The sequence below is a fragment of the Penicillium brevicompactum genome (genome assembly GCF_028827555.1).
Source record: "Penicillium brevicompactum strain IBT 35665 chromosome Unknown utg000005l_segment0_segment0, whole genome shotgun sequence".
In the NCBI taxonomy this organism is placed as follows: domain Eukaryota; kingdom Fungi; phylum Ascomycota; class Eurotiomycetes; order Eurotiales; family Aspergillaceae; genus Penicillium; species Penicillium brevicompactum.
In genome coordinates this window covers 4,838,389-4,862,449 of record NW_026623208.1, presented here as the reverse complement: position 1 = coordinate 4,862,449, position 24,061 = coordinate 4,838,389, and the positions used below count along the sequence as shown (strand labels likewise).

Here is a 24,061-nt window from a genome sequence, read left to right as displayed (position 1 = left end):
GGGAACGTCCTAAAGGAGTAATTTTGGAAGCCTCTCCGAATACACTCTTCTCAAGGTTTGCAACCGACGCTTCATACTGATGGTTGAATATATAAAATGAATAACTTTCTCGAATTGTGTCAGTGTCAACAACTGAAATTGTCGTCAAGATGCCCTTCGTCCCTTACCACAACTCCGCCGGTCAAAGCAAGATCGTCAAGTATGTCCAGTCTTTGCAAACATTCAAGTTAATAACATCGCTAATAATTCAATCAGGTTCGGCGGTCTTCTCACCACTGAATTTCTCGAGCCACCTCCTGGAAGATGTTTTCTCTTCCGCCAGACTTACCGACACAATGTTGAGGGCGCCATTCCCGACAACCTGCGCCAACTGGTCAACAGCCCTAACCGGCCTAAAGGCCCCCCGCCCCACTTCCATCAATTCCAAACGGAGTACTTTCGCGTGGAGTCTGGAGTAATGGGAATCAATGTCGACGGGAAGGAAAAACGCGTCACTGCTGAAGATGGCGAAGTGTCTGTGAAAGCGGGCAGCGTCCACAACTTCTTCATCCATCCTGATTCCGAGGAGAGCATGACCGTCTATCTTAGTGCCTCGGACTCCGGAATGGACTATCAGCTGGATCGGATCTTTTTCGAGAATTGGTACGGATACTGGCACGATGCTCTGCTGCACGACGGCGGTCTGGACTGGATTCAATTCCTCGCTGTGTGTTTTACTTACCTTCTTTATCTCCTTCTCGCTCTGCAAGATTATTTAAATCGCTGACATAACGGTGGATAGATTCAAGATGGTGGAGACGCGTACACCCCGGCCCCGGCGTGGGTCCCCTTCCGCCGCCAGGTCGGCTACTGGACCTGTGTCATAGTGGGTCGTTGGATTGGTGGGCTTCTTGGCTACAAGCCCTTTTTCAGGGAGTACACGACCGACTGGGATTTTGCTGTCGCCAAAATGAAGGGCTCTTTCTTCCAGCGCCATTTGGTGCATGATGCGTTTGCAGCGGAAAAGGCTTGGCCTGCGCAGGTCGCTTTGGAAGCATCTTCCACCCCCGAGAATGCTGAGTATGAGCCCTGGGTGCAAGACATGTCGCCGAAGCCTTTGGTCCTGCACGCGCCGAGATATGAGAATGGAGTCTATGTGGAGAATGCTCAGAATGGTATCAATGGCAACTCGAGCACCACTGTTGGTCATGCTAATGGCACCAACGGCCATGCCAACGGTACCAGCGGCATTAATGGAATCCATGGTCACGCCAAAGGCATCAACGGCCATACCAATGGCAATACCAATGGTCATACCAACGGCACCAATGGCACCAACGGTGTTACTGGAGAGACTACCGGGGCCGACTGGGAGATTGGAAGTCTGCTCAAGAAACGAGTTCCAATTGGAGTTCATTGAGTAGCAATATTCGCGGCGTCTTGTCTGTTCTCTGTGTTTCTAGCCTGGTTTTCGTGTGATTATCGTTTAATTGTATTTCAGTCAATGGAATCCACATCTGCGAGCTTATTTTGACCTCCAGGGCTTCGACGTAAAAGTAGAAAAGCTTGACTACTTGATTAATTGACATGCCCAGGGGTCTCCTGAGAAATTTGATACATTTTCAATTGCTTCCGGTTGAGTGGATGTCTACCTTGGGAGATCTGTGCTGCCTTGGCCACTAGGTCAGTAGGTAGGGTGTGCGTGTAGCCCTAGCACCCGTGGAACCCGCTCAGAACTAAGTTTTGGAAGCATTGCCCTCTTCCATATGCTATTGATGTATACCTTTTCACTGTCCCCAAAATATCAGTGGGCTCACCCCAGTAGCAGTTGTCGTCTTCCGGTGTTGAATCTCATATGACTCCCTGATTCATCTGGGTTGAGTGATGTGTCCTCCTCACGAAGATGCCCTGGGTGACTCCCAGCCCTGGAGGCTGGAGGGTAGTAAGAAGCAGTTACCTCTCTTCTGTTTTCCCTCTTCTTTTTTACTCAGAGCTCAGACGTTTACGCTGGGTCCCCAAGTAGACCCTTGTATATCTCCATGCCCTTGGTGAGCTTTGAATTACTCTTTCGATGTCCAACACTCAACAACCTTGAAGCATCGCATCAACCAGAACTCCTGCAAAGTCCCCCAAAGATTCTACCCACAGATACATCATTATCCTATCAAAAATCTAGAGGAGCAGATACACCACGCAGAGTCTTTTCCCAATCAAGCAGTCCGCAAATGCATGGAGTGCTCTACACTCGTAACATTTGGGCATTACCCGATTCGGTATATCTCTCTGGTGGAAGTCGTGATATTACCCAAAACGGTTGAGACTCACATGAAAGCTCACTCCGAGTCTCCTTATAGATTCTTATTACTATGCGGATCTAATATTTGCTGAGAATCGTGTCCTTTATATTCAGCGGCTCCCATTGCTTGTAGGATTTCCATTCTCAGATCGAACCTCGGAGCAAACCGTCACTATGGTCTTTGCTCAGTCTCCTTTCATTTGCTTTGCTGCCGTGATTGCTGCCATTGGGCTCATTTCATTGATTCTTCGTGCTGTGCTGCAATCCGGTCGTAGAGATCCGTCCCTGCCACCTGGTGATTTCCCTTGTTTGTGTTTACTACGAAGTATTATCAACTGGCTGACTATCGTACAGGCCCGCCCACAGTTCCATTTTTTGGGAATGAGTTGCAGATTCCAAAGAGCGATGCGCATTTCCAGTATGCCGATTTTCTCTAACTTGTATACACTGTTGGCTCACAGTTCAGGTTCATGAAATGGGCCGAGAAATTCGGAGGTATCTTCACGCTCAAACGCTTCAAGAATACCACCATCGTTATCAGCGATAGAAGAGTTCTCAAAGAGCTTCTTGACAAGAGAAGTAACCTCTACTCCCACCGGCCCAAATCTCTCGTGTCCCATCTCATCACCCACTCCGATCACCTTCTGGTAATGCAGTACGGCGACACCTGGCGGATGCTGCGAAAGATGATCCATCAATATTTTATGGAGCCCAACTGTGAAAAGGAGCATTGGAAAGTGCAAGAGGCCGAAGCTAACCAGATGGTATATGACTTTCTCACCAAGCCGGAAGACCACATGCTTCACCCTAAACGGTACAGTAACAGCATTACTAACTCGTTGGTATTTGGCATTCGTTCCAAGACTGTGCACGACGAGCACATGGAAAAGCTGTTCCACCTGATGGAGAAATGGTCGTTGGTGCAAGAACTCGGAGCCACTCCCCCAGTTGACGATTTCTGGTTGCTGCGTACCCTTCCCCAGTGGATGACAGGTAATTGGAAGAACCGAGCCCTCGAAGTGGAGAATTTGATGCAGACGCTTTATTCAACTGTCCTGAACCAGGTTAGAGATCGCCGTACCAGGGGTGTCAACCGGGATTCGTTCATGGATCGCGTGCTGGACCGCATGGAGAAGACGCCTCTCTCCGAGAGCCAGCTTCGCTTCTTGGGAGGTGTTTTGATGGAGGGCGGATCCGACACTTCGTCCTCGTTGATCCTGACGATCATTCAAGCCATGACTAAATTCCCGGTCGTTCAAGCGAGGTAACCTCTCCTCACTTTTGTCACAAGTGACTAGCCTAAAACAGAATACAGGGCCCATGCAGAGATCGATCGCGTCGTGGGAACAGACCGATCGCCCGCCTGGTCGGACTTTGCGAACCTACCGTATATCAACTGCATTATCAAAGAAGCACATCGTTGGCGGCCGGTCAGTCCCCTAGGCGTGCCGCACGCAGTCGCCCAAGATGACACCATCAACGGCATGTTGATACCCAAAGGCGCAACAATCGTGCTAAATGTGTGGGGAATGCATCACGACCCAAAGACGTATCCGGCACCGGAGCAGTTCGAACCATCCCGATTTGAAAGCTATCGGTCGCTGGCACCAGGCTACACCGCGGGAGATTGGGACAAGCGCGATCACTATGGATACGGGGCGGGTCGGCGCATCTGCCCTGGGATCCATTTGGCCGAGCGCAACCTTTTCATTGGTGTTGCTAAGTTGTTGTGGGCATTCGAGTTCACGCAGCCAGTAGGCAGCTTCAGCGATATTGATCCGGAGTCTGGGGCCAGTCAGGGGTTCCTGCATTGCCCAAAGGAGTATGGTTGTGGAATCCGATTGCGGGGCGAGAAGAGAGGGACGATCGAGAAGGAATTCCGCGAGGCGCAGGAGCTTTTTGCCCGATTTGACTAGCGTCTGACATGCAGGTCTGAAGTGGTTGTTTCTAGAGTTATGCGCGTGTTAAATTGGCCTTCTGTATGGGGAATCGGAGTTATTGCAATCTAAACTGGATTTGTCGCCAATTTTGGGCTCCGAATAGCTTCATTTACGGAGTGGTCGTTTGCGTCGTGGTATGAAATGCATATAAAGTATCGTGTCTGCCATTGCAATTATTTTCAAATCACATCCAAAACACTCCTGAGATCCAAAGTACGAAACATCTATACAAAATGAAAATCGACGTCCACCACCACTTTTATCCCCTTACTATGCGGGCGGGTTAGTACTCGGATTTTTTTACACCCAAGGAAAACAATGAAAATCGAGAACTCAACTCACATAAACAGCTCTCGATGAAGCCGGTGGAGACCCCTCTGGCTGGTACATTCCTCCCTGGACACTCGAACTCGACCAGGAGATCAACCAGATTATGGACGTGCACACCACGATCCTGTCAGTCACAGCTCCTGGTCCAGTCATCGCCAAAGACCCCACAGCTGCAGCTCAATTGGCCCGAGAATGCAACATCTCCGCCGCAGGGATTCGTGACGCCTCCCCAACAAGATACGGCTTCTTCGCCTCGGTCCCATCGCTCTTTGACACCGAGCTCGTCCTTGAGGAGATCCGATACGCATTGGACATTCTTCGGGCTGATGGCGTAACACTCTTCACCCGCTATGGACAAGGCCCCAACTACCTCGGCCACGAGGCGTTCAAGCCTATCTGGGCTGAGCTCAGCCGTCGTAAAGCAGTGGTCTTCGTTCATCCAACACACCCACAAGACACAGCGCTGATCAACAACTCCCTGCCTCAGCCCATGTTCGACTATCCACATGAGACCGGCCGCACTGCCTTGGACTTGGCCACTTCAGGTCGCTTACACGAGAACCCCGGTTGTAAAGTCATCCTCTCCCACGCCGGAGGCACCTTGCCCTACCTCATTCATCGTGCGGCCACCATGCTCCCTTGCATGCCGCCTGACCGGAATATCGGAGTCAGTCGAGAGGAGCTTCTGCGTCGTGCACGGGAGTTCTATTTTGACACGGCTATTTCGGCAAACGAAGTAACCCTCAAGGCCTTGGTGGAGTTTGCTCAACCAGGTCATATCCTCTTTGGGAGTGACTTTCCAAATGCGCCCAAGGATGCTATTGTTCAATTTACTCGGTTTGTTGAGAATGAATTGCCTGATGGAGTCACGGTAGAAGACCTGAAGGAGAATGCGTTGAGTCTGTTCCCCCGCCTGAGGCAGAGCAGTGGCGTAGTGGCGCATACTTGACTGATTGGCTCGTCAGGGAGTTTCGGAGATCTTTTTGGTAGCTAGGGTCATTGGAATAGCAGCCGCATACTTGCTCTGAGTAATGCTCACTTCTCCTGTTCTCCATTTGGCAAATTGGGCTTTGACGCGAAATGCTCGCCGATCGGGCCAATATCTAAGCCGCGTATCACTTCGCTTTACAGTTCAGGTGCAGGATAGTGGATCTCCGATGCTCCATCAGGCCTGTCTGAGTCCCTGCTAGTAAGTACCTAATTTGGGATACGAGCAGGGGGCCAGGATGGTATTTCCCCGCTGTTCTCTCCGCTATATCAGTATCATATTGAATTCCTTGTCACTCTTCAACGAACTTCAAACAAAGAAAATGCAGCCTATTGTGTGGTTCATCGCTGGGGCTGTTGTCCTGCTGGCTCTTTTCGTTCGAGCGGCCTCGACCTATGGACACCGCACATCGAATATGCCGCACGGTGAGCTCGTTCCTCCTCATAAGCGGGTGCAATACTGACAAAAGTCAGGCCCTCCCACTGTACCATTTATTGGAAATGCACACCAGATACCCAAATCGTACACGCATATAAAGTACGTCTTTCCACGTCGCGCTTAGTTTGTGCCCAGCATACTGATCAACAGACTCACCGAATGGGCCCGTAAATATGGCGGTCTATACATGCTCAAAGTGGGAAATAGCAACATGGCTGTTGTCACTGATAGACGAATTGTCAAAGAAGTCATTGATAGCAAAAGTGCTCTCTATAGCCACCGACCCCACTCCTATGTCTCTCACGAGCTCATCACCAAGGGCGATCATCTGCTCGTGATGCATTATGGACCACAGTGGCGGACGTTCCGTCGCCTGGTGCATCAGCATTTGATGGAGTCAATGGTGGAGAGCACGCATTTGCGCATTGTCAATGCCGAAGCGATTCAGCTTGTCAGGGACTACATGCTTGATCCGGGTCATCATATGGCTCATCCAAAGCGGTATAGCAACAGCATCACCAACTCAATTGGTTTGTTTCTGCTCGATTTGACATTCATCATATACTGAGATATCTCGTCAGTGTTCGGAATCCGTACTGCCGATCGCCATGGCAAGAACATGAACCGACTCTACAAACTCATGGAACAGTGGTCTGAGATCATGGAAACCGGCGCTACACCCCCGGTGGATATCTTTCCTTGGTTGAAGAATATCCCCGAGCGATTCTTCGGCAATTATGTGACCAAAGCAAGAGCCATTGGAGTGCAGATGGAAACCTTGTACGAAGGCATCCTTCAAAAGGTAGAGAAACGTCGCGAATCCAGTGCTGATCTTGGAACTTTCATGGACCGGGTGCTCTCGACGCAAGATCGTAACGAGCTACCGCGGCATCAATTGGCATTTATCGGCGGTGTTTTGATGGAGGGAGGATCTGACACCAGCTCCAGCTTGACATTGGCAATCGTGCAGGCGTTGATTCAGAACCCGGATGTTCAACGCAAGGCGCATGCCGAGATCGATGCTGTTGTCGGACATGACAGATCCCCAGTTTGGGACGACCTGGCGCGATTGCCTTATATTAACATGATCGTGAAGGAGGGACATCGATGGCGTCCGATTTTACCTCTCTGTTTTCCCCATGCTCTAGGTGAAGGTATGCCGTTATCGTACCTCGACTGTAATCCTCAAATGTGACCTTGCTAACCGAGTTAGACGACTGGATCGATGGCAAGTTCCTACCAAAAGGTACCGTCGTCGTGGTTAATACCTGGGGTATACACATGGATCCCAACCAAGAGCATGACCCAGCGGCATTTATCCCTGAACGATTCGCCAACCACCCTTCTCTGGCCCCGGAGTATGTCCCCGCCAAGTGGGAGAGTCGTGATCACTACGGCTACGGGGTAAGTCGACGGATCTGCCCCGGCATTCACTTGGCCGAGCGTAACATGTTCCTCGCGATCGCGAAGCTCTTGTGGGCGTTCGAGTTTAAAGCAAGTGATGAAGGCGAGATTGATAGTGATCCTGTGACGGGATATCAGCACGGCTTCTTGTATTGCGCAAAGCCGTATGGATGTATTCCTGTGGTTAGATCTGAAGCTATTCGGCAGACTGTCGAGAGTGAGTTTGTTGTTGCTCAGCGGGAGGTGTTTTCGAATTTCACGGAGGGCTAGATGTGGATGGTTTTGATCATGTGTAGGACAAGACAATTGAACACATGTACAATTTTGGTCTATGTAGCAACCGGTCCGTAGAGAAAAACATTTGCTGTCATTGTATCTAGACACGTTCCAGATAAATATCGCAGCGCAATTACAAATAAAATGAAAAGTCGGACACACGTTAAGACGCCGCTCGCAATCAAGAATCAGCTGACTTGTCAGCCGAAATAAACAAACGATCTACCTAACTCTCCTCGAAAGTCACCAGAATTAAACAAGGTGCTTTTATCTTTACTCGGCCTCGGCAGCGTCGGCCTCGTCAACTGCGGCTTCGTGGGCCTCCTCGGCCTCCTCCTCTTCGGGTGCACCGTTAGTGGCGCTGGCAGGCTCGTCGTCTCCGTTGATATCGATCAGAGACTCGGACGAGGGAGGCTCAGGAACAACGCCATCCTTCTCTAGTTGGATGTACTGCTCCCATTCTGGGAAGAGGTCATCGTCGGTGGTGACGTCAGGAGCACCGGGGGCACACCAATAAGGCGGGCCACCTTGGTCTTGCCTGTTTGCTCAAGGGATTCCTTCCATTGAACAACAAGCTTAGGAGCGCTAGAGGGTTTGTAGGTCTGGGCGAAGAGGGCTGCCTCGGCGATGCGGTTGGTCTGAACGAGGAGGGCGATGCAACCATCGATATCTCCCAGTGACCAGAGGGTGGAGAATGCAACGTTGTGGAGACCTGACTCGGATGCCTGGGCAGCGAGAGACTTGAGGCCTTCGCGGTTGCTGCTGGCGGTGTGCAGAAGGAGCAGAGAGCCAACATCCTTGGCGTTGGTGAAGCACTCCTGGGCCAGAGCAAGGTTCCAGCCGGCCAAAGCAGCGTCACCAACGATCTTCCACTTGTGCTCGACGTTCGCCTCGCGAGCAATCAGGAGTGCGGTTTCAAGATCGTTCAGTGCGAGGGCCAACTCGAAGCGGTGCTCAGGGTCCGTGGCGACTTCCAGAGCCATCTCCTTATACCCTTGCCCCTCGAGGAAGCGGGCGACCTTGTTCATCTGATCCTGGGGCACGTCTCTGAGAAGCTCGGATGCCATGTCCATATCGCCACGGAGCACCACGGTCTGGTATTCGAGCATGCTGAGAGACAAGCCGAAGGAGACCGCGTTGACATCCTTGTCGGCAAGGTAGATACGGCCATCACGGGGCAGGTAGCCAAGCACGTACATTGGCTGATCGAAGTGGGAGATTGTGTAGGTTTGATCACCGACAAGGTAGTTCAGGCGGTTGGTTGAGTTGGTGTAGATGAAGCAGTCTCCAACCCATTGACCAGTGCGGACTGTCTCGTTGATGGTGGCAACCAACTCAACGGCTGCCTCCACTCCATCCTCGTCGACCTCACCGGCGTTCAGGCCATTGATGTAATCCTCCCGTGAGTAGCGAAGAACGTAGAAATCTTCATCACAGGCGAGCGTGACAAGTTCACCAGATTCGGACCAGTAAACCTGCTCAAATTAGCATTCGTGATCGTCTTAGGTCATCACAGTACTTACAGATTTAGGGTCAGCTTCGATTCTGCGGACAAGGCTACCAGTCTCCCAATCGAAGAAACCAATACCGCCCTGGCCCTTCACACCGAGAAGAACACCATCGGACAGACCCTCGGCCTGGAAGCCGACGTCGAGACCGGCGCTTTGCTCCTTGAAGTTCTTGAAAATCTTGACACTTGTCGATGACTCGCGAATAGCGTAGTCATTGCTGTTGTCCTTTGATCCCCAGGCAAAGTCGAGAGCTTGTCCGAAAGCCTTATTTCTCCACGCCAATGCGGTGTAGATGATGTATTCGCCGTCGCCACAGACTGAAACAAAGCGTCCATTGGGAGAGTGGGTGAGTGTCTGTGGGTAAACCTCGCATTGTCCCAGATCTTTCGTTGGGAGCGACAGGGGTTCGCCGTCCTTGATTGTGGCATCACCACCCTTGATCACTGATGAAACCACCTCACTGTGCCTAGCCCAGATGAGCTTACCAGAGCCATCCATCGAGACGGCAGGCTCCTCCCGACCCATCTTCACCACAACCGCACCGTCATCGAAACCCATGGCGATGCCCTGTCTGCCCCGCTGGTAGGAAACACACCATGCCCGTTCCAGACCATAGCTTAATGATTGCTCCAGGCGGTAGGTGTTGGCATGCCAGATCTTGATAGTACCATCCTCGGAACCTGAGATGATGACGGGCAATTCGGGGTGATAGCATGCGAAAGAAACATTGCTTGTGTGGCCCTCGAGGGTTGCAATGAGTGCCTTTGTGGTGTAGTCCCAGACCTTCACGGTCTTATCGTCGGAGGTTGTGAGGAGGTAGGGCTTGTCAGCCTGGGGGTAGTAGTCGACATGGTTGACACCCTTCGTTTCGTGGGCCTCGAGGGTGAAGTTGGCGTGGGGGGGAGCCGAGGTTCCAGATCTTGACAGTCCGGTCCAAACATGCGGACGCGAAAGTGTTGGTGTCCTTGGGGTTGATGGACATTCCCATTACATAGTGGCTGTGGCCTTCGAAGATCTGCACACACTTCCAGCCCTTCTCCCAATCCCAAAGCTTAATTGTCATGTCATCGGAGGCTGTGAGCACAAACGGCTGGGTAGGGTGGACGGCGATAGAACGAATGTAATCGGGGTGTGCTTCGAAGGAGGTGATTTTTTCAGAGGTGTTATAGTTGTAGACACGGAGCTGGAAGTCATCTGAGCCGCAAACAATCCAGTTCTTCCGCGCAATGAATCGACCGGCGCGGACGGGGACATCGGTGAGTTCGAATGTTTTGATGATAGACTATGCGAGTCAGATGTGAGTCGACATGGTGCTATTTCCATGCTTACCTGTGATTCATAAGACCAGATGTAGACATGACCTGAGCCAGAGTGATTAGCGCATTCGATCTCTCGCCGCAAAGTGCCCCTCCATGAACGTACCACTGTACAAGGTTGTCAAAATCTAGATAGTCATTAGTACAGTATCATTGCGACAGTAAATTGTGTTAGCTTACCCAAGGCTCTGTAGGGTGGAAATCAATCCCCTTTACCCGCTCGGAGCGGGCAAATAGCTGCCTCTGTAACATTATTGTCAGCAATCTCTCCAATTTCTCCGGGATTCATAGCTGATTGTCTGGCAGGATCAATCGAGCAGTTTCTCGAAAGTATCGCATCATCTGCAATTGCGTACCTTGACGTCGAGCCGCATGTTGTGTGGGGGAAGAGTTGCGTGTTTGTGTGTTGCGGCGTGGAGCCTGACAGCGAGGAGGGGATTCCCAAGCCGCTCGGACAGCTCAGGTGGCAGGTGGCAGCGAGCCTCGGGGCAAAAGAAGGATTGGAGTAATTAAGAAAGGATTCGGATAGAGAAGAGCTATAGGGAGAGCACTTCGTTCAGGGACAGCAATGTATGTGTCCACAAGGGATTCCCGCCTCGGCTCACCGCCTTCCCTCTCATTTGTATGAGACCGATGTACATTCTAGACTAGTCTATAAAACATTGGGTATTGGTCTAGCAGTAGCTCAATTGCTACTCCGTGCTTGGATAATTATATTTGGGCTATGATCGCATTTTGACTACCACTTGGTTTGGGCTACTCTCCGCTTCAGCGTGTGTATACGTGCATCGGGGATCTACATCGGAGCGACATCGCCGCTGCATCAACAACAGCTGGCTAGGATTTGTAAAGGTAGTATATTATTGCATTCATCGATGTGATACTTCGGGCCTCAACAAAATAGTTCTTGAAAATTTGATACGCCTGAACCCCGGTTGTACGTATGATAGGGGAAATAATTGGAACAAGAGATATGTGCTTTGGGAAAGAAACCATTTGGTATGACATGCAAAAGGTTCAGATGAGACGGTATCAATCGAAAAGACGATCGCATGAAAGTAGAGCAGCATCATTCAGATACAGTGGAAACAGAAAATTATAAGAAAGCGCAGCCCAACACCTTAACTGTACATTTGTCTCATTAGTCGACTTTGTCGGTCGAGCCTCCATTCAAGAAGCCCTCCTTGCCATCGAGGTGGAAGAATCCACCATTGTTGGTGTTACCAATAATACCACCGCGGTTATCCCCGCGGCGAAGGCGTCCACGTCCAAAGACAGTGGCCACGGCGAGCACGATGCCCAGAATGATAAAGAGGATCGGGTGGCTGCTAAGGAGGGACCATGTGGAGAAGAAGAAGGTTTCGAAAGTGCCGACGGTGGATTTAGGTGAGAGCTTCGAGGGGGAAGCAATGACGAGAGGAATGGTCTCCAGAATGGACGTGCGAGAGGCCATGATGGGAGCTCCACTGGATGCGGTGTCCCAGTAGCGGCGGTTCTAACATAGTCAGTTTCAGGTTCGAATATTTCCCACGGTGTACTTACATCTTCATCATTGACGATCACACGATCACCAGTCTCCACGGAAATTCCATAGGTGGTTCGCAGCCAGCGCTCCCAGAAGTCTCCGTCCACCCAAGCGAAGGCAACCTGCTTCTTGTCGTCCTCGCGAATGGTGATACGCATGTTCTTCGCAGCTCGCAGGGCACGTTGGTCATTGCGGTCATCGGCTTCCTCGATACGCAACTGCTTGGAATCACGAAGCTCGGCGCGCTCGAGACGGAACAGTTGAACCTGCTTGTCCATCCATTCGAGGGCGGCCTCCTTCAATTCACGTCGGGATTGCTTGAAGTCGTCGCTGCGGCGGCGGCTGAGAAGTCCCAGAACGACGAACTTGTGGTCCATGATCTCTTGCGCGTTCGAGGCAGTGAGCTCGGGGACAATGGGAAGCCACACGGTCTGCATCCACGAAAGGATCTGGCGGAAGTCACGCATGTCCTTTGGAGCGAGGGCGTTGTAGTAGTTTGGACGTCCGTCACGTACGACCAGAAGACGGGGCCAGGTAGAGATCTTGAAGCGCTCAGACAGCTGAGCGCTATCACTCTTGACCATGCGAGCGTGACCCACGAGACTGAGGGTCAGTCGGTTCATGGCCTCGAAATCTTCAGAGGTCGTGGCGTGGTCATAGAGGTACAAGAAGAGAACCTCTTCAGTTTGTTCCAACTCCTTGAAACTGGTAGCATCAACATCCTGAATACTTGAGCCGACGCCGACAGCCTTGCTGGTGTAAGAGATGAGATCTCCTAGGCCACGTAGTCCGGTGTACTCGACCCTCTCTCCGCCCCGGAAGAAGTAGATTGTGGGGTATGCGCTCACGCGAGCATCCTCACAAAGCCTTCTCTCGACCTCGCAGTTGACTTCACCGACGTTGAGGGTATCCTTCATCTCCTTGGCCATTGAGTTCCAGTTCGGCGCCAAAGCCTGGCAATGTCCACACCACGGAACAAAGAACTTGATGATCCAGGGATCGTGGGTGGTAGTCACAAGCTTCTGGAAGCTCTCCGCTGTGAGAGGGATGGAGACACCCAATGGGTTGGCCGGTCTTCCTTGAAGTTTGGCCTTGACGGCATCAGGACTGGAGCCCTCGAGCTCCGCAGTCTTGATGCTCTCCTTCTCGACGGCCGTCTTCTCAGTAGACTTGGCAACTTCTGGCTTCGCAACCATTTCCATACTCCGAGCGTTGATCTTGGGCAATTCCACACCCTGCGAGGGTCTAGACCCAGGTTTGATCTGCTCGAGCTTGTTTTCGATGATTTGCGCAATGTCCGACATCCGATTGACTCCACTGGGGGTAATCTGTTGAACTCCCTTATCGTAGAACACCCAGGCGGGGTAGAATTCAATGTTCTTCTCTGTACAGAAGTCCTTGTACGCCAGACAGTTCATGGACGCGAAATGGAAGTTGTAGTGACCGGTGAAAGACTTGAGAGACTCGGGCTCGTCAGGCTTCGCTGCGGAGTAGAACAAGGGATTGGAGGTCTGTGGCAATTAGTCAAGCGCGACAAGCCGATTTATGTCAATACTCACGTAGTAGTACTCATACAGAGTCTGATAAATTGGAGCAGCCGTCTTACAGTGGGGACAGGAGGGGGAGTAGTGTTTGACCATCCTAGAGCCGTCAGCATAAGCACATCTGCTGCAATCGAGAATACTCACCAGTAACCATCTTTGGTCAGTTCTTCGAAATTGTCTGGTGTCAGCTGCGTCAACGGGGGGACCTCGGCCTCGTTGAATGTCGTGGGTTGATCGGAGTCCACCAATTCCCCCCACCTCTTAACGAGGGCGTCCCCTGATCCCTGATCCGGGGAGGCATCTGATGGCGTACCCAACGCAGGCACGGCCAACAGTGAGAGGAGGGACCACCTCAGCCAAGATGATTTCATTTTGACAAGTAAAGGCAGGTAGACTGCGAGAGAAAGAAAGTATAGACGGGTTCAAGCGTTGCTGAGGAAAACGAGGGACTCAGGTCGAAATAAGGAGGATATCGCGAATGTCACAGGTGGCACATTAGACGGGGGCGAAGATGAACGACTCGGGTGGGCACTGGTCGGCACGTCGCAAATATACAGCGCTTAGACTGTAGCGCCAAAAGCTGCGGGCAAAATAGAACTGCACACAGCCCGAAGAGAATCGGAGTCCTTTGTTGGTATTGCAAAAGGTGAGTTTCATCTCTTCCCCCTGCCGTTTGGTAATGGAACATCTGGTTAATCCGCTCCGGTCCGACCTGGAACACTTTCGATCTCCCTGGGCAGTACCGCCATACATCCCAATCACATTCACAATGCGCTCTACACTTCGGCTATTGGCCAATGTCAAGCCCCGGTACCTGGAGCCTTTTGCTCCTACCGGCTTGACGGGCCTGTTCACCCACCCCAGCCCGCGCCCTACACTCATCTACCTTTACTCGACTACTCTGCAAAAGCTTCAGGCGTTCCCCGAGTCCTCCGCCTACCGCCAATCTGTCGAAGCGCTCTCCCGCAACCGCCTGCAAATTATCGAATCGCAAAAGCCCGCTGGTTTCGATGCCTGGTTAGAGCGTGTGCGCAAGACCGTCGGTGCCGAGCCCGAGCGATTCGCCAAGGTCCAGCGCACCGAAGGTTCCTTCACCCACGCTGCTGCTCAACAGAAGGACGGCAGCGACAACGCCCGTGGTGAGGAATGGGACGGCGAAGGACCCCCCGTTCCCGGTGGTGGCCCCCGTACCCCGCAGGAACAGGCCGAATGGGCTCAGATCATGGCTGAGGCTAGCGAGACTACTGAGAAGGCCGAGCACGACTTCTACCACCAGCAGATGAAGTGGGAGAGCGAGCCCGCCCTCAATGCCGATCAGTATGTTCACATCTACTCGAGGTAGTTCAGGAATGAGCGAGGCGCTAATTTATAACAGAATCTCCGAAGTCGAGCAGAAGATCGGTGCTGGTCTTATCGAGGAGGTCATCCAGGTTGCTGAGGCTGAGCTCAAGCTTGTGGACGAGCTGGCCAAGGCCAAGGTGTAAGTGAAAACCTCTCGGTCTTACAGTCCGGACATGTCGCTGACGCTTTTACAGCTGGGAGGAACTTGAGGAGAAGCCCCAGCCCGGCCAGTGGACTTACTTCGAGCGCGGTAACTAATTGCAATCCGGAACGGCTGTGAATTCGAATAATCTCTGTAACTTTTACTAGAGGTACCCCTGTTAAAATACATGTTTTGAAGAGTCAATTGTTTCAGATCTGTAGGCCTAGCGATCGTCCTGAAGTTGAATTAGATATTGCCTATATATGATTATCTGTGGTGGACTCAGGTCAATTGTTGCGATCGTTTCTCCGCGTTATATGATTGACATTGATTCTTAAAACAATTATGTTCCCTCTGATTGGATGTAGAAGTGAAAGTCACGTGTACACTCGGGCACTCCCGGTTTTCGTCGACACCAAGTGCCAGCTCCCGTCTCCTAGCAATTGTCCCACCAAATCACATCGGTGTCATTCAAAATGGTGAGTTTCAATATGCACAATTCCCTGCGGACTCTTGTCTTTTGCGTGGGAACTCCCAGTCAGCTCGAAAGCCCTCCGGGTAGGGATGACCAGGTACCATGCAACAGCCGGTCTCCCGAGCCAGAAGGATGAACAAAAAGCATTTCCGAACGAAACATCGAACGCTTACACATATCAATAGTTCGCCTCCACTGCTCGCCGCGCCGCCGCCCAGGGCTCTGCCTACGCGCCCAAGTAAGACCTGTCCCGCCCTTCTCCCTCAGTCCCCGAAGCGTACACATTGGTCATTGGCATGGATTTATGCATTCGAAGCAAAGAGGCTGGTTCAGAGCCATTCGTGAACGCTGTCTTGCTGTTCTGGTGATATGTGACACTGTCGCCTCGCGCAGCTGAATCCTAGAAGTAACCCGCGAGTGCGCTCTGGCGGAAGCCGGAGGAAGAAAGCGACAGCATATCAGATAAAGCAGTGCCGAAAGCTAACGATCGTGAACTTGAAGGTACTACATTCCCCGCACTGCCGCTGGTATGACCCTGCCTACCGCTATCAACGCGTGAGTAACCCTCCATGCCCCTCAAACGACTTCAGCGGTCCTAAATATTGTGCACAGTGGCTCCATTGCTGCCGGATTCGGTGTCGCTGTCGGTACCGGTGCTCTCTTCATCTTCGGTGAAGTTCCCCGTGTGCGCAACGACATCCTCCGCCAGCTTCCTTTCTTCGATACCTACTTCGACCGCACCATTGCCCCCGAGGACAACGTAAGTTGAGCTCATCCGTTGAACTGCCGTCACATGGTACTAACATTATTTCTCAGCCCTTCTAAACTATCTCGCCCGGAATATACCCGTCATCATTCGGTACGAATCGGATGAGTGATGGGATTGAGCTGTGCAGTGTAGAATACCAATCAAAGTCCTTTTTCTGTTTTATTAGCACATAGAACAACTTTTTCCAAAGAGTGTTATCACGGTGCCATGACCAATATTTGCTCCACCTTTTGCTTACGAGGAGCCATACAGTAGTTCGATGTTGTGGAATGCCTCGAGAACTACCTGGACGCTACTGGTCAAGAGCAAGACTTGCCTCCAGAGGTCAACGAATGCCGGTTTCTATATAAGACAACACGTTCGCCCCAAGCGATTCTATGCTTCTTAATAGGGCAAGTCCAACAGAGATAACAAGCCTCGATAAGAGGGATCCAGAAGCGACTAGCATATCTGGGTAAGTCGAGGTCAACAATAGCAGTAATAACTTCGGAATGCTTATCGAAACACGCTTATCAACGTGATAACAGCCCTGGAGCCCTTGCATTCGAAGCTCAGGCTAAGCCCATGGCACGTGTGGTTCAACGCCTGGAGTTTCCCTGATGGGACTGGATCTATGCCAAACTCGGGCATGGATCATCTGAGCCCTGTGCTATAGCTTTCGTCTCTGCTCCGCGAATCATCAGTGACATCGAGGTGCGGAGAAACGACGTGTGGGTTGGATCTCACATTCACCTTCGGTTCAATCAAGCCAATCAACTTGATTTTTCACTCGAAATCATGTCATTTGCTCTTATCTTTCCCAGGATATTCTCCAGGCTGTGAAGTATAGTTCTGGGGATACCCCTCATTCGTGATATTTGTCCCATCTCGGCTCGTCCAGTACAGGGCCCATTCAACTTTATACTTCCAAGGTTCGTCTACCTCAATAAGCGATTATCCACCGCAATATGCGCAATCGTCAATGCGCCATGCGGGACGCCACCTGCAACATGTCAAGATAACAAGCCGTGCCACCCTATGGTGATGTCGAAACATTTTCTACGGTTTAATTTATGAATGAGTGATTTCCTTCGGTTGTCAGACTCGATCTAACATTCCTTCGCTCTTTGTCCCTTGCATGGTGGCTGTCTAATTTCGTTGGTTGACTATATATCACTCTATTCATCCGGGGTAGGGGTAGCACCACTCTTTACTGTCATGGGCGCAAGCATGGAGACCAAAACCTCGGTCTCTGGAGTGTCCAAGCCTCATGATGAATTAAATCATGCCCAGGTCACTTCTGTTCTTCCAGATGGCGATGTACCATATACAAACTGTGATATGGATGCGGACGAGAGGGTGATCACAGCTTTGGGTTACAAGCAAGAATTTAAGCGCGAGTTCTCGCTTTGGACAACCTTTTGCGTCAGCTTTGCTGTTTTGGGCCTGCTCCCATCATTTGCAAGTACACTGTATTATGGTGAGTGCCCTTAATTTCCAACTGCTAGCAGATGTTGATGGCCTGAAGGAATGGGATATGCGGGGACAGCTGGAATGGTCTGGGGTTGGATCATTGCCATGATATTTATTCAATGTATTGCCATGTCTATGGCAGAACTATGTTCGGCAATGCCCACAAGGTATGCATCCTGCCACTATCATCAAGACCGAGCTGACTGGCAACCTAGTGGCGGGCTATACTACGCTGCAGCGGTCCTCGCGCCGCCCGGATACGGACCGTTCGCTGCTTGGATAACTGGATGGTCCAATTGGATTGGTCAGATCACAGCTGCGCCGTCTGTCAATTACGCCCTCAGCGCGATGATATTAGCAGCCGTCTCCATCAACAATCCTGACTACGTTCCAACAACATGGCAAACATTTCTCCTCACAACTCTGATCATGATACTGCACGCAGGAATCAGCAGCATGCCGACAAAACGCGTGGCGCAATTCAACTCCTGGGGCTCGACGTTCAACTTCATCGCACTGATCACCGTCCTGATTCTGATTCCTGCAAACACCAAGAATACCCCAAAGTTCACACCAAGCAAAGAAGTCTGGAGCCACATAACCAATCTTACCGACTTCCCAGACGGCGTCGCCGTCTTAATGACCTTTGTCGGTGTGATATGGACGATGTCAGGCTACGACTCTCCATTCCACCTGAGTGAAGAGTGTTCGAACGCAAATATCGCATCGCCACGCGCCATCGTCCTCACCTCCGGTGTGGGTGGACTAATGGGCTGGTTCCTGCAGCTGGTAGTTGCCTACACGGTTCTTGACATTGAGGCCGTAATCGATTCCGAACTCGGCCAGCCCTGGGCTTCATATTTGCTGCAAGTTATGCCACTGAAAACAGCCATGGCTATTCTGGGACTTACGGTTGTTTGTGGATTCTCAATGGGTCAGGGGTGCATGGTTGCTGCCTCAAGAGTTACGTACGCATACGCGCGTGACGATTGCTTCCCTTTGTCCAGGTACTGGAAGCAGGTTAATTCATATACGCAGACCCCTGTCAACGCGGTTATTTTGAATGCAGTGCTTGGGATATTGATGTGTCTGCTTATCCTTGCGGGTGAAGTTGCTATTGGAGCGCTGTTTTCTATCGGTGCGATTGCGCAGTTTTTTGCTTTCGCGATTCCAATCACTATTCGAGTATTCTTTGTTGGGAATAGGTTCCGCAAGGGCCCTTGGCATCTTGGGCCTTTCGGGCCGTATATTGGTGGCATTGGTGTTTCATTTGTGCTGTTGATGGTACCAATTTTGTGCTTGCCCAGTGTCACTGGCGGAAACTTGACTCCGGATTTGATGAACTGGACGTGTCTTGTTTGGGGTGCGCCTATGCTGGCAGTCACAGTGTGGTGGATTGTTGATGCGCACCGCTGGTTCACTGGGCCCGTGGTCAATGTCGAGCATGCCATTCATGCCATTGAACAGGAGCCCATCGTCAGTGAAGGAGTCGAGCCTGAGCGGCAAGAAGAGACGAGCTCCCTGCCTCGCAAGTCGGATGATCCAGATAACCCTATTTAACAGTTGGGCCTGGTAGGCGCTTGTGGCAAACACCTGCTCGCCTATGTGTTCGCCATCTATATACAGTAGTCACTTCTTATTTTAATTGTAAGCTAATTCCAAGGAGTGAACATCGATTGGCCACTCATACCTACATTGCACTCGCTTTATTTCCAGATTTGAGCTGCTGGTGCAATTAGTGACCAATATCAATACTAAATATCAATATTCACCATATGCATGTAAAAACGCAAGACATTCACTTGGCTCCTTAATTGTGGATCAATCTGACAGCCATGGGTCTCGACCCAGCGCCCCTCCTTGCTTGATTTTGGGGATGTGAGGGCTCGAGGCAATGGGTCGAGCCCACACACAGCTCCACCATATCCGGATACGGAGGGCAAGGCTGCAGGACCATGTGGGATGGCATCTAGTGAGTCGAGACCTACTACTTTTGACTCAATCTACGGGACCTTAATACCAACCTTATTTTACTTCACTTCTATCTCGGTATTCATTTCTCAGGGTAAACATAGTCTATCATGATACCAAACCATATAAATCTCATCACTAGATATCCCTAACTACTACTCACTTCACCTCTGCCTCACTTTTTAGGCCTCAGGGGGCGTGTATATAGCCTATCATAACATCAAGATTTCACTTCTAGATGACATATTAACAGAACTCCTGTATATATACGTGACATCTTCTCTGGCCAACTTGCCCCCTTCATCCTACTATTTATAGCTCATCCCACCCTTCTTTCTCTTCCTCTTCTTCTCCCGAGGTCTCGTCTTACTATTTATACCTAGCTCGTTCCATCCTTCTTCATCTTCCTCTTCTCTTATCCATCTTCTCTTCTTCTCTTATCTATTCAACTTCGTCTCTCATCCATCTTCTTCTCTCAGCTTTGTCTATCTAGCTTCATGGATGGAGGTCTGGTCAGCCAATACCTGATGCGAAAGTCCGTCTACAACTCTATCACTCTCCACCACCCGATGATCACCATGTAGACTAGCAGGCGGCTATTACATGCCATAGATACATCTGTCGGCTTTGTCCTAAAAGAATGAGTATTTCGTTCAAGGTACGGCTTTATACACATATTCTCATAGCTGTGCTAACTGTCCAGAACCCATCGCGAACAGCAGTCATATATGTTGTTCCGTTGAACCAGTCTCACACCTAAAGTTCGTCTCTTTCCGCCTGTGTTTGTACTCGTACTAATTTCCCAGAGATTGACAGGTGGCTCTTGTACCTATATATTTGAAGAAGACGTCTGTCAACTCGACCACATGAGCCTCTGATATACGACTTTGAGTTAACGGGCGATGTTCGCCATGCACGGGTGCAGTGTGTGTGCCAACAAAAGCCCGCCTTCATCGATACGCTGTTCCGCATCATAAGAGAGCCGGCTGTCAACTTGACCACATGGGACTCTGACATACGACTTTGATTCAATGGGCGATGTTCGCTATGCATGGGTGCAGTGCGTGCCAACAACGACAAAGTCTTTCGCCGATACGCTGCTCTTTGTGGTAAGAGCGCCGGCTGTTACTCGGCCACTGCGGGCTCCAAGACGGCCGCTCGGAACGATGCAAGGGCTTCCGGGCCGGCCAGCTGCTCGCAATTCCCGAGGACTTCCACTGGATCCTTGCCAGCAGTCTCGCCGCATGATGCATAGTAGCCTCGAAAGACCGGATGAAAGCCCATTTTTCGAGGCTACTATCACACCACCCTTGCCGATTGGATGTCTGCCTGTCTTGATATCTCCGTCTGAGATGAAGTCATAAGGCCAGATATCAAGACGGTCAAATGTCCGATTGGCAAGAGGAATGGGCTTTTATCCCATTTTTCGAGACTATCATTACAACGTCCCTACTAATTGGACGTCTCCGTTTTGATAACTGGCCTTATGACTTCATCTCAGACGGTGATATCAAGACAGGAAGACGTCCATCGGAAAGGGGACGATACTCTGCTCAGGTCGGCGAAAAGAAGGCATCTCGAAACGCACCATACAAAGGTTTCCAAGTTGGTCAACTGCTGGCAATGCCAGATGATCTGCTCGCGCCTATGGTATATCTGAACGTGCTACCCGCGACTGGCTATTGCGATGACCTTGCGGCACCATGGTCACTGAACCGGCCATGAAAGGACAGGTCCAGTGACCATGGTGAATCTGAAGAGGAATTTGAACCGATTACTCCTCATGTTCATCGCCACTGTGATCAAGGTGAAGAAGAATACGAGCCGTCTCCTCGTTCTACCGCTCATCTATCCCATACACTGATGGACAAGAAGAACAAGCGTCTGGCTGAAGATGATCTCCATCAGACAACTGTCAAACGGATCAATAAGCACGTGCAAAAGGTCTCACGTAATATGACCGACACACAGCTGGGCACAGCTGGACCACGAAAGCAGGTGACTAGCATGGCTAAAACCCACGATCAGATCATCCCGAATTGAGAGATACTAGAGACAGATGAGGCTAGACAGATCATCGCGGCATATCGAACTCTCCCAGAACTTATTAATGAATACCACGAGTCAGAGGCAAGTGTACGCACTCTCATTGATGCGGACGAGGATCACTCAGCTCGTTTGTTCTGTGATAAGATGTTCGACATGGCCAAATTCCCACAAGACGACCGTGTTTACCGCAAGAAATAATCTTTTTGTTTTACGAGAAGACTTTCTTCTGAACAGCAGACTTTATCTAATGGAATAAAACCCTGTGATAGCAGCCTAAAAAGACCTTACCTAGGTATAAAAAGGCTCTTGTGTAGACTACCTCATACGCTATCTAGTGTATAGGAGGACGTTGCACCTGCTTGATAAATCGTGCCTGCCTAGACGAGTAGATCCTACTTGATTAGAGGTCCCCAACCTGCCACTTCTCCAGATGTGCCTTTTACAACTCCCGCATCCACAGGACGAGTTAACACCTACTACTCCGTACATAGAGCCATATATAGTTCACAGGAACACTCCTGATTGGTCTGAATGATAAGTATGCATTAGTCATCACAAGTGATGCCCGCGGGCAATCAAGCAGGCCCGTCTCAGCCCGTGCTGACATCTACTCGCTGCCCGAGCGCCCTCGAGCGGCGGCAGCCGAGAAAAGGAACCTACAGGCCCCACCGGGCACCCGGCAACCTTCTGTACTTCTACTTCCATATACATCGTACGATCCAAAGCCAACAATGAAGTAGATATAGTTATTTATAAATTTCGAGGGAGAAAATTCGAAGAAACAGCATCAAAGCAGATGTGAAACCAACCACTCGTAAGGAATACACAGCCGTGACACAAGCCCGTTGTATCCCAGACAGATATCAACAAGTCTCCAACCCACATCACATCCAACCTATGAGCCCTCAAGGTGAATGGCCCTACTGCACCGTTAGCCCAAGCGCCCCGCCCCCTCCTGAAGGAATTTTCCAGAGAAGTCATGGACATGGATTTTGTACCTTGAAGAGTCGGAGATATGCATGTCACTCTACAAGGTGCTTAATATTCTTGTATGTCCCCGATCCCGTTATACTCCGTTCCCCTCACTACCTTTGGTCATTTTCCTTTTTTCCCCTTCTCTTTTTCTTCTCTTTCTTTTCCTCTCTCTAATCTTGTTTATGCTATGTAAGCCAAATATCGAATCTCTGACGTGAATCTCGCCTTTAGTTTTGCGGAGCGTGTCGGAGCGCGACGCTTGCGACCCTTCTACTCTTAGAGCCCGCTCTTCCAGCATAACCTTGGAATCAGTACAAGCGGTAGAAAGCACAAGCGAAGTCATCATGAGCATGGCCTCACCTACCCCCGACCTCTCCAGTCCCCGATCTTCCATCTCCTCAACATCCACCCGCCCACGCAGCGAGTACATAGACGAGAACGGCGTCTATGTCTATAACGACTCGAGTCCATTTTCAGAGGTCCGAGAACGAGAACATGAACTTGGACATGGACATACCTGCGAGCCACAGTCTCCCAGCTACGCCTGTCTCTTCCATACACTAGACTGCCACGAAGCCTTCGACGACGTCGACGAATGGCGCACCCACATAACCAGCCATTTCCGATCCCACCCGACGCCCTCGACGGCGCGCTGTCCAATGTGCGCAAACACAAAGTTCGTCGACGGCGTCCCCGGCCCCGTCTCCTCGCCCATCGACTCTCATTCCCCGTCCCCATCCCTATCTCTCTCCCAGCCCCAATCCCCGTCCCCGTCCCCGTCTGCGTTCAAGTTGGACCCCGTGCCGTCAGCCTGGGATCGAATGCTCGATCACGTCGCTGACTTCCATTACAGTACCGGGCAGACGTTGGCGGGTAGTCGGCCGGATTTCGAGCTCATGCGGTATTTGTATGGGATGCGGGTTATCACCGATGCGCAGTTCAAGGCTATGCAGTTGCCGCCTGCGCCGTCGAGTCCTGCATATCATCGCGCGCAGGATGGTGTCAGGGCGAGTATTGGCTCCGCTGATGAACCTTATTGTGCGCCGTATAGTAAGCGGAGAGAGCAGAGGATGAGGCAGCAGAGGGGTGTTGGGGTCGTGTAGTGGGGAGCCGTTTCTCTTGTGTCCTTTTTTTTTTTTTGTTTCTGAATTATTCCCCCTTTTCGCTGTACTGTAATCATGTTAAGATTTGAGCGAGACCAAGTCTCGAAAAAGAAGACTTTTGTATATTTGGCGACATTGTACTCCGTATCTTGCATAGCAGAAGTCCAAATCCAGCGCAGTTATCAGCCAAACCCGCCACTCACCGCCCTCACTTGCTCCGCGTCCCTCAGCTCAACG

General features: G+C 50.9%; 11 protein-coding genes across 11 annotated transcripts; 9 read left to right on the top strand and 2 right to left on the bottom strand.

The window, feature by feature from the left end:
• Positions 1-149: 149 nt before the first annotated feature.
• On the top strand, positions 150-1,399 carry N7506_007707 (cupin domain-containing protein; the record flags this gene model as incomplete). Its single annotated transcript, XM_056957000.1, has 3 exons — positions 150-199; positions 256-706; positions 782-1,399. The coding sequence occupies 3 exons, from the start codon at positions 150-152 to the stop codon at positions 1,397-1,399; spliced, it is 1,119 nt and encodes a 372-aa protein (XP_056811334.1).
• Positions 1,400-2,449: 1,050 nt separating this feature from the next.
• On the top strand, positions 2,450-4,191 carry N7506_007706 (cytochrome P450; the record flags this gene model as incomplete). Its single annotated transcript, XM_056956999.1, has 4 exons — positions 2,450-2,570; positions 2,630-2,693; positions 2,742-3,539; positions 3,591-4,191. The coding sequence occupies 4 exons, from the start codon at positions 2,450-2,452 to the stop codon at positions 4,189-4,191; spliced, it is 1,584 nt and encodes a 527-aa protein (XP_056811333.1).
• A 257-nt stretch (positions 4,192-4,448) lies between these two features.
• N7506_007705 (amidohydrolase family protein) lies at positions 4,449-5,494 on the top strand (the record flags this gene model as incomplete). Its single annotated transcript, XM_056956998.1, has 2 exons — positions 4,449-4,497; positions 4,566-5,494. The coding sequence occupies 2 exons, from the start codon at positions 4,449-4,451 to the stop codon at positions 5,492-5,494; spliced, it is 978 nt and encodes a 325-aa protein (XP_056811332.1).
• Positions 5,495-5,855: 361 nt separating this feature from the next.
• On the top strand, positions 5,856-7,645 carry N7506_007704 (cytochrome P450; the record flags this gene model as incomplete). The annotated part of the gene is made up of 5 exons (XM_056956997.1): positions 5,856-5,958; positions 6,007-6,070; positions 6,122-6,501; positions 6,553-7,125; positions 7,185-7,645. 5 exons carry the CDS (start codon positions 5,856-5,858, stop codon positions 7,643-7,645), a joined length of 1,581 nt encoding a protein of 526 aa, XP_056811331.1.
• A 279-nt stretch (positions 7,646-7,924) lies between these two features.
• N7506_007703 (coatomer subunit beta') lies at positions 7,925-10,852 on the bottom strand (the record flags this gene model as incomplete). Its single annotated transcript, XM_056956996.1, has 8 exons — positions 7,925-8,112; positions 8,163-9,126; positions 9,175-10,081; positions 10,110-10,444; positions 10,492-10,523; positions 10,585-10,606; positions 10,659-10,721; positions 10,835-10,852. The coding sequence occupies 8 exons, from the start codon at positions 10,850-10,852 to the stop codon at positions 7,925-7,927; spliced, it is 2,529 nt and encodes an 842-aa protein (XP_056811330.1).
• Positions 10,853-11,619: 767 nt separating this feature from the next.
• Positions 11,620-13,918, bottom strand: N7506_007702 (putative disulfide isomerase; the record flags this gene model as incomplete). Its single annotated transcript, XM_056956995.1, has 4 exons — positions 11,620-11,973; positions 12,021-13,514; positions 13,563-13,644; positions 13,692-13,918. The coding sequence occupies 4 exons, from the start codon at positions 13,916-13,918 to the stop codon at positions 11,620-11,622; spliced, it is 2,157 nt and encodes a 718-aa protein (XP_056811329.1).
• Positions 13,919-14,316: 398 nt separating this feature from the next.
• N7506_007701 (complex I NDUFA5 subunit family protein) lies at positions 14,317-15,146 on the top strand (the record flags this gene model as incomplete). Its single annotated transcript, XM_056956994.1, has 3 exons — positions 14,317-14,864; positions 14,923-15,027; positions 15,083-15,146. 3 exons carry the CDS (start codon positions 14,317-14,319, stop codon positions 15,144-15,146), a joined length of 717 nt encoding a protein of 238 aa, XP_056811328.1.
• Positions 15,147-16,034: 888 nt separating this feature from the next.
• Positions 16,035-16,330, top strand: N7506_007700 (cytochrome b-c1 complex subunit 10; the record flags this gene model as incomplete). Its single annotated transcript, XM_056956993.1, has 3 exons — positions 16,035-16,060; positions 16,118-16,265; positions 16,322-16,330. 3 exons carry the CDS (start codon positions 16,035-16,037, stop codon positions 16,328-16,330), a joined length of 183 nt encoding a protein of 60 aa, XP_056811327.1.
• Positions 16,331-17,471: 1,141 nt separating this feature from the next.
• N7506_007699 (amino acid permease) lies at positions 17,472-19,286 on the top strand (the record flags this gene model as incomplete). The annotated part of the gene is made up of 3 exons (XM_056956992.1): positions 17,472-17,733; positions 17,782-17,893; positions 17,942-19,286. 3 exons carry the CDS (start codon positions 17,472-17,474, stop codon positions 19,284-19,286), a joined length of 1,719 nt encoding a protein of 572 aa, XP_056811326.1.
• A 1,797-nt stretch (positions 19,287-21,083) lies between these two features.
• Positions 21,084-21,740, top strand: N7506_007698 (uncharacterized protein; the record flags this gene model as incomplete). Its single annotated transcript, XM_056956991.1, has 2 exons — positions 21,084-21,347; positions 21,426-21,740. 2 exons carry the CDS (start codon positions 21,084-21,086, stop codon positions 21,738-21,740), a joined length of 579 nt encoding a protein of 192 aa, XP_056811325.1.
• A 1,331-nt stretch (positions 21,741-23,071) lies between these two features.
• Positions 23,072-23,824, top strand: N7506_007697 (uncharacterized protein; the record flags this gene model as incomplete). Its single annotated transcript, XM_056956990.1, has 2 exons — positions 23,072-23,397; positions 23,575-23,824. 2 exons carry the CDS (start codon positions 23,072-23,074, stop codon positions 23,822-23,824), a joined length of 576 nt encoding a protein of 191 aa, XP_056811324.1.
• Between the last annotated feature and the right edge of the window lie 237 nt (positions 23,825-24,061).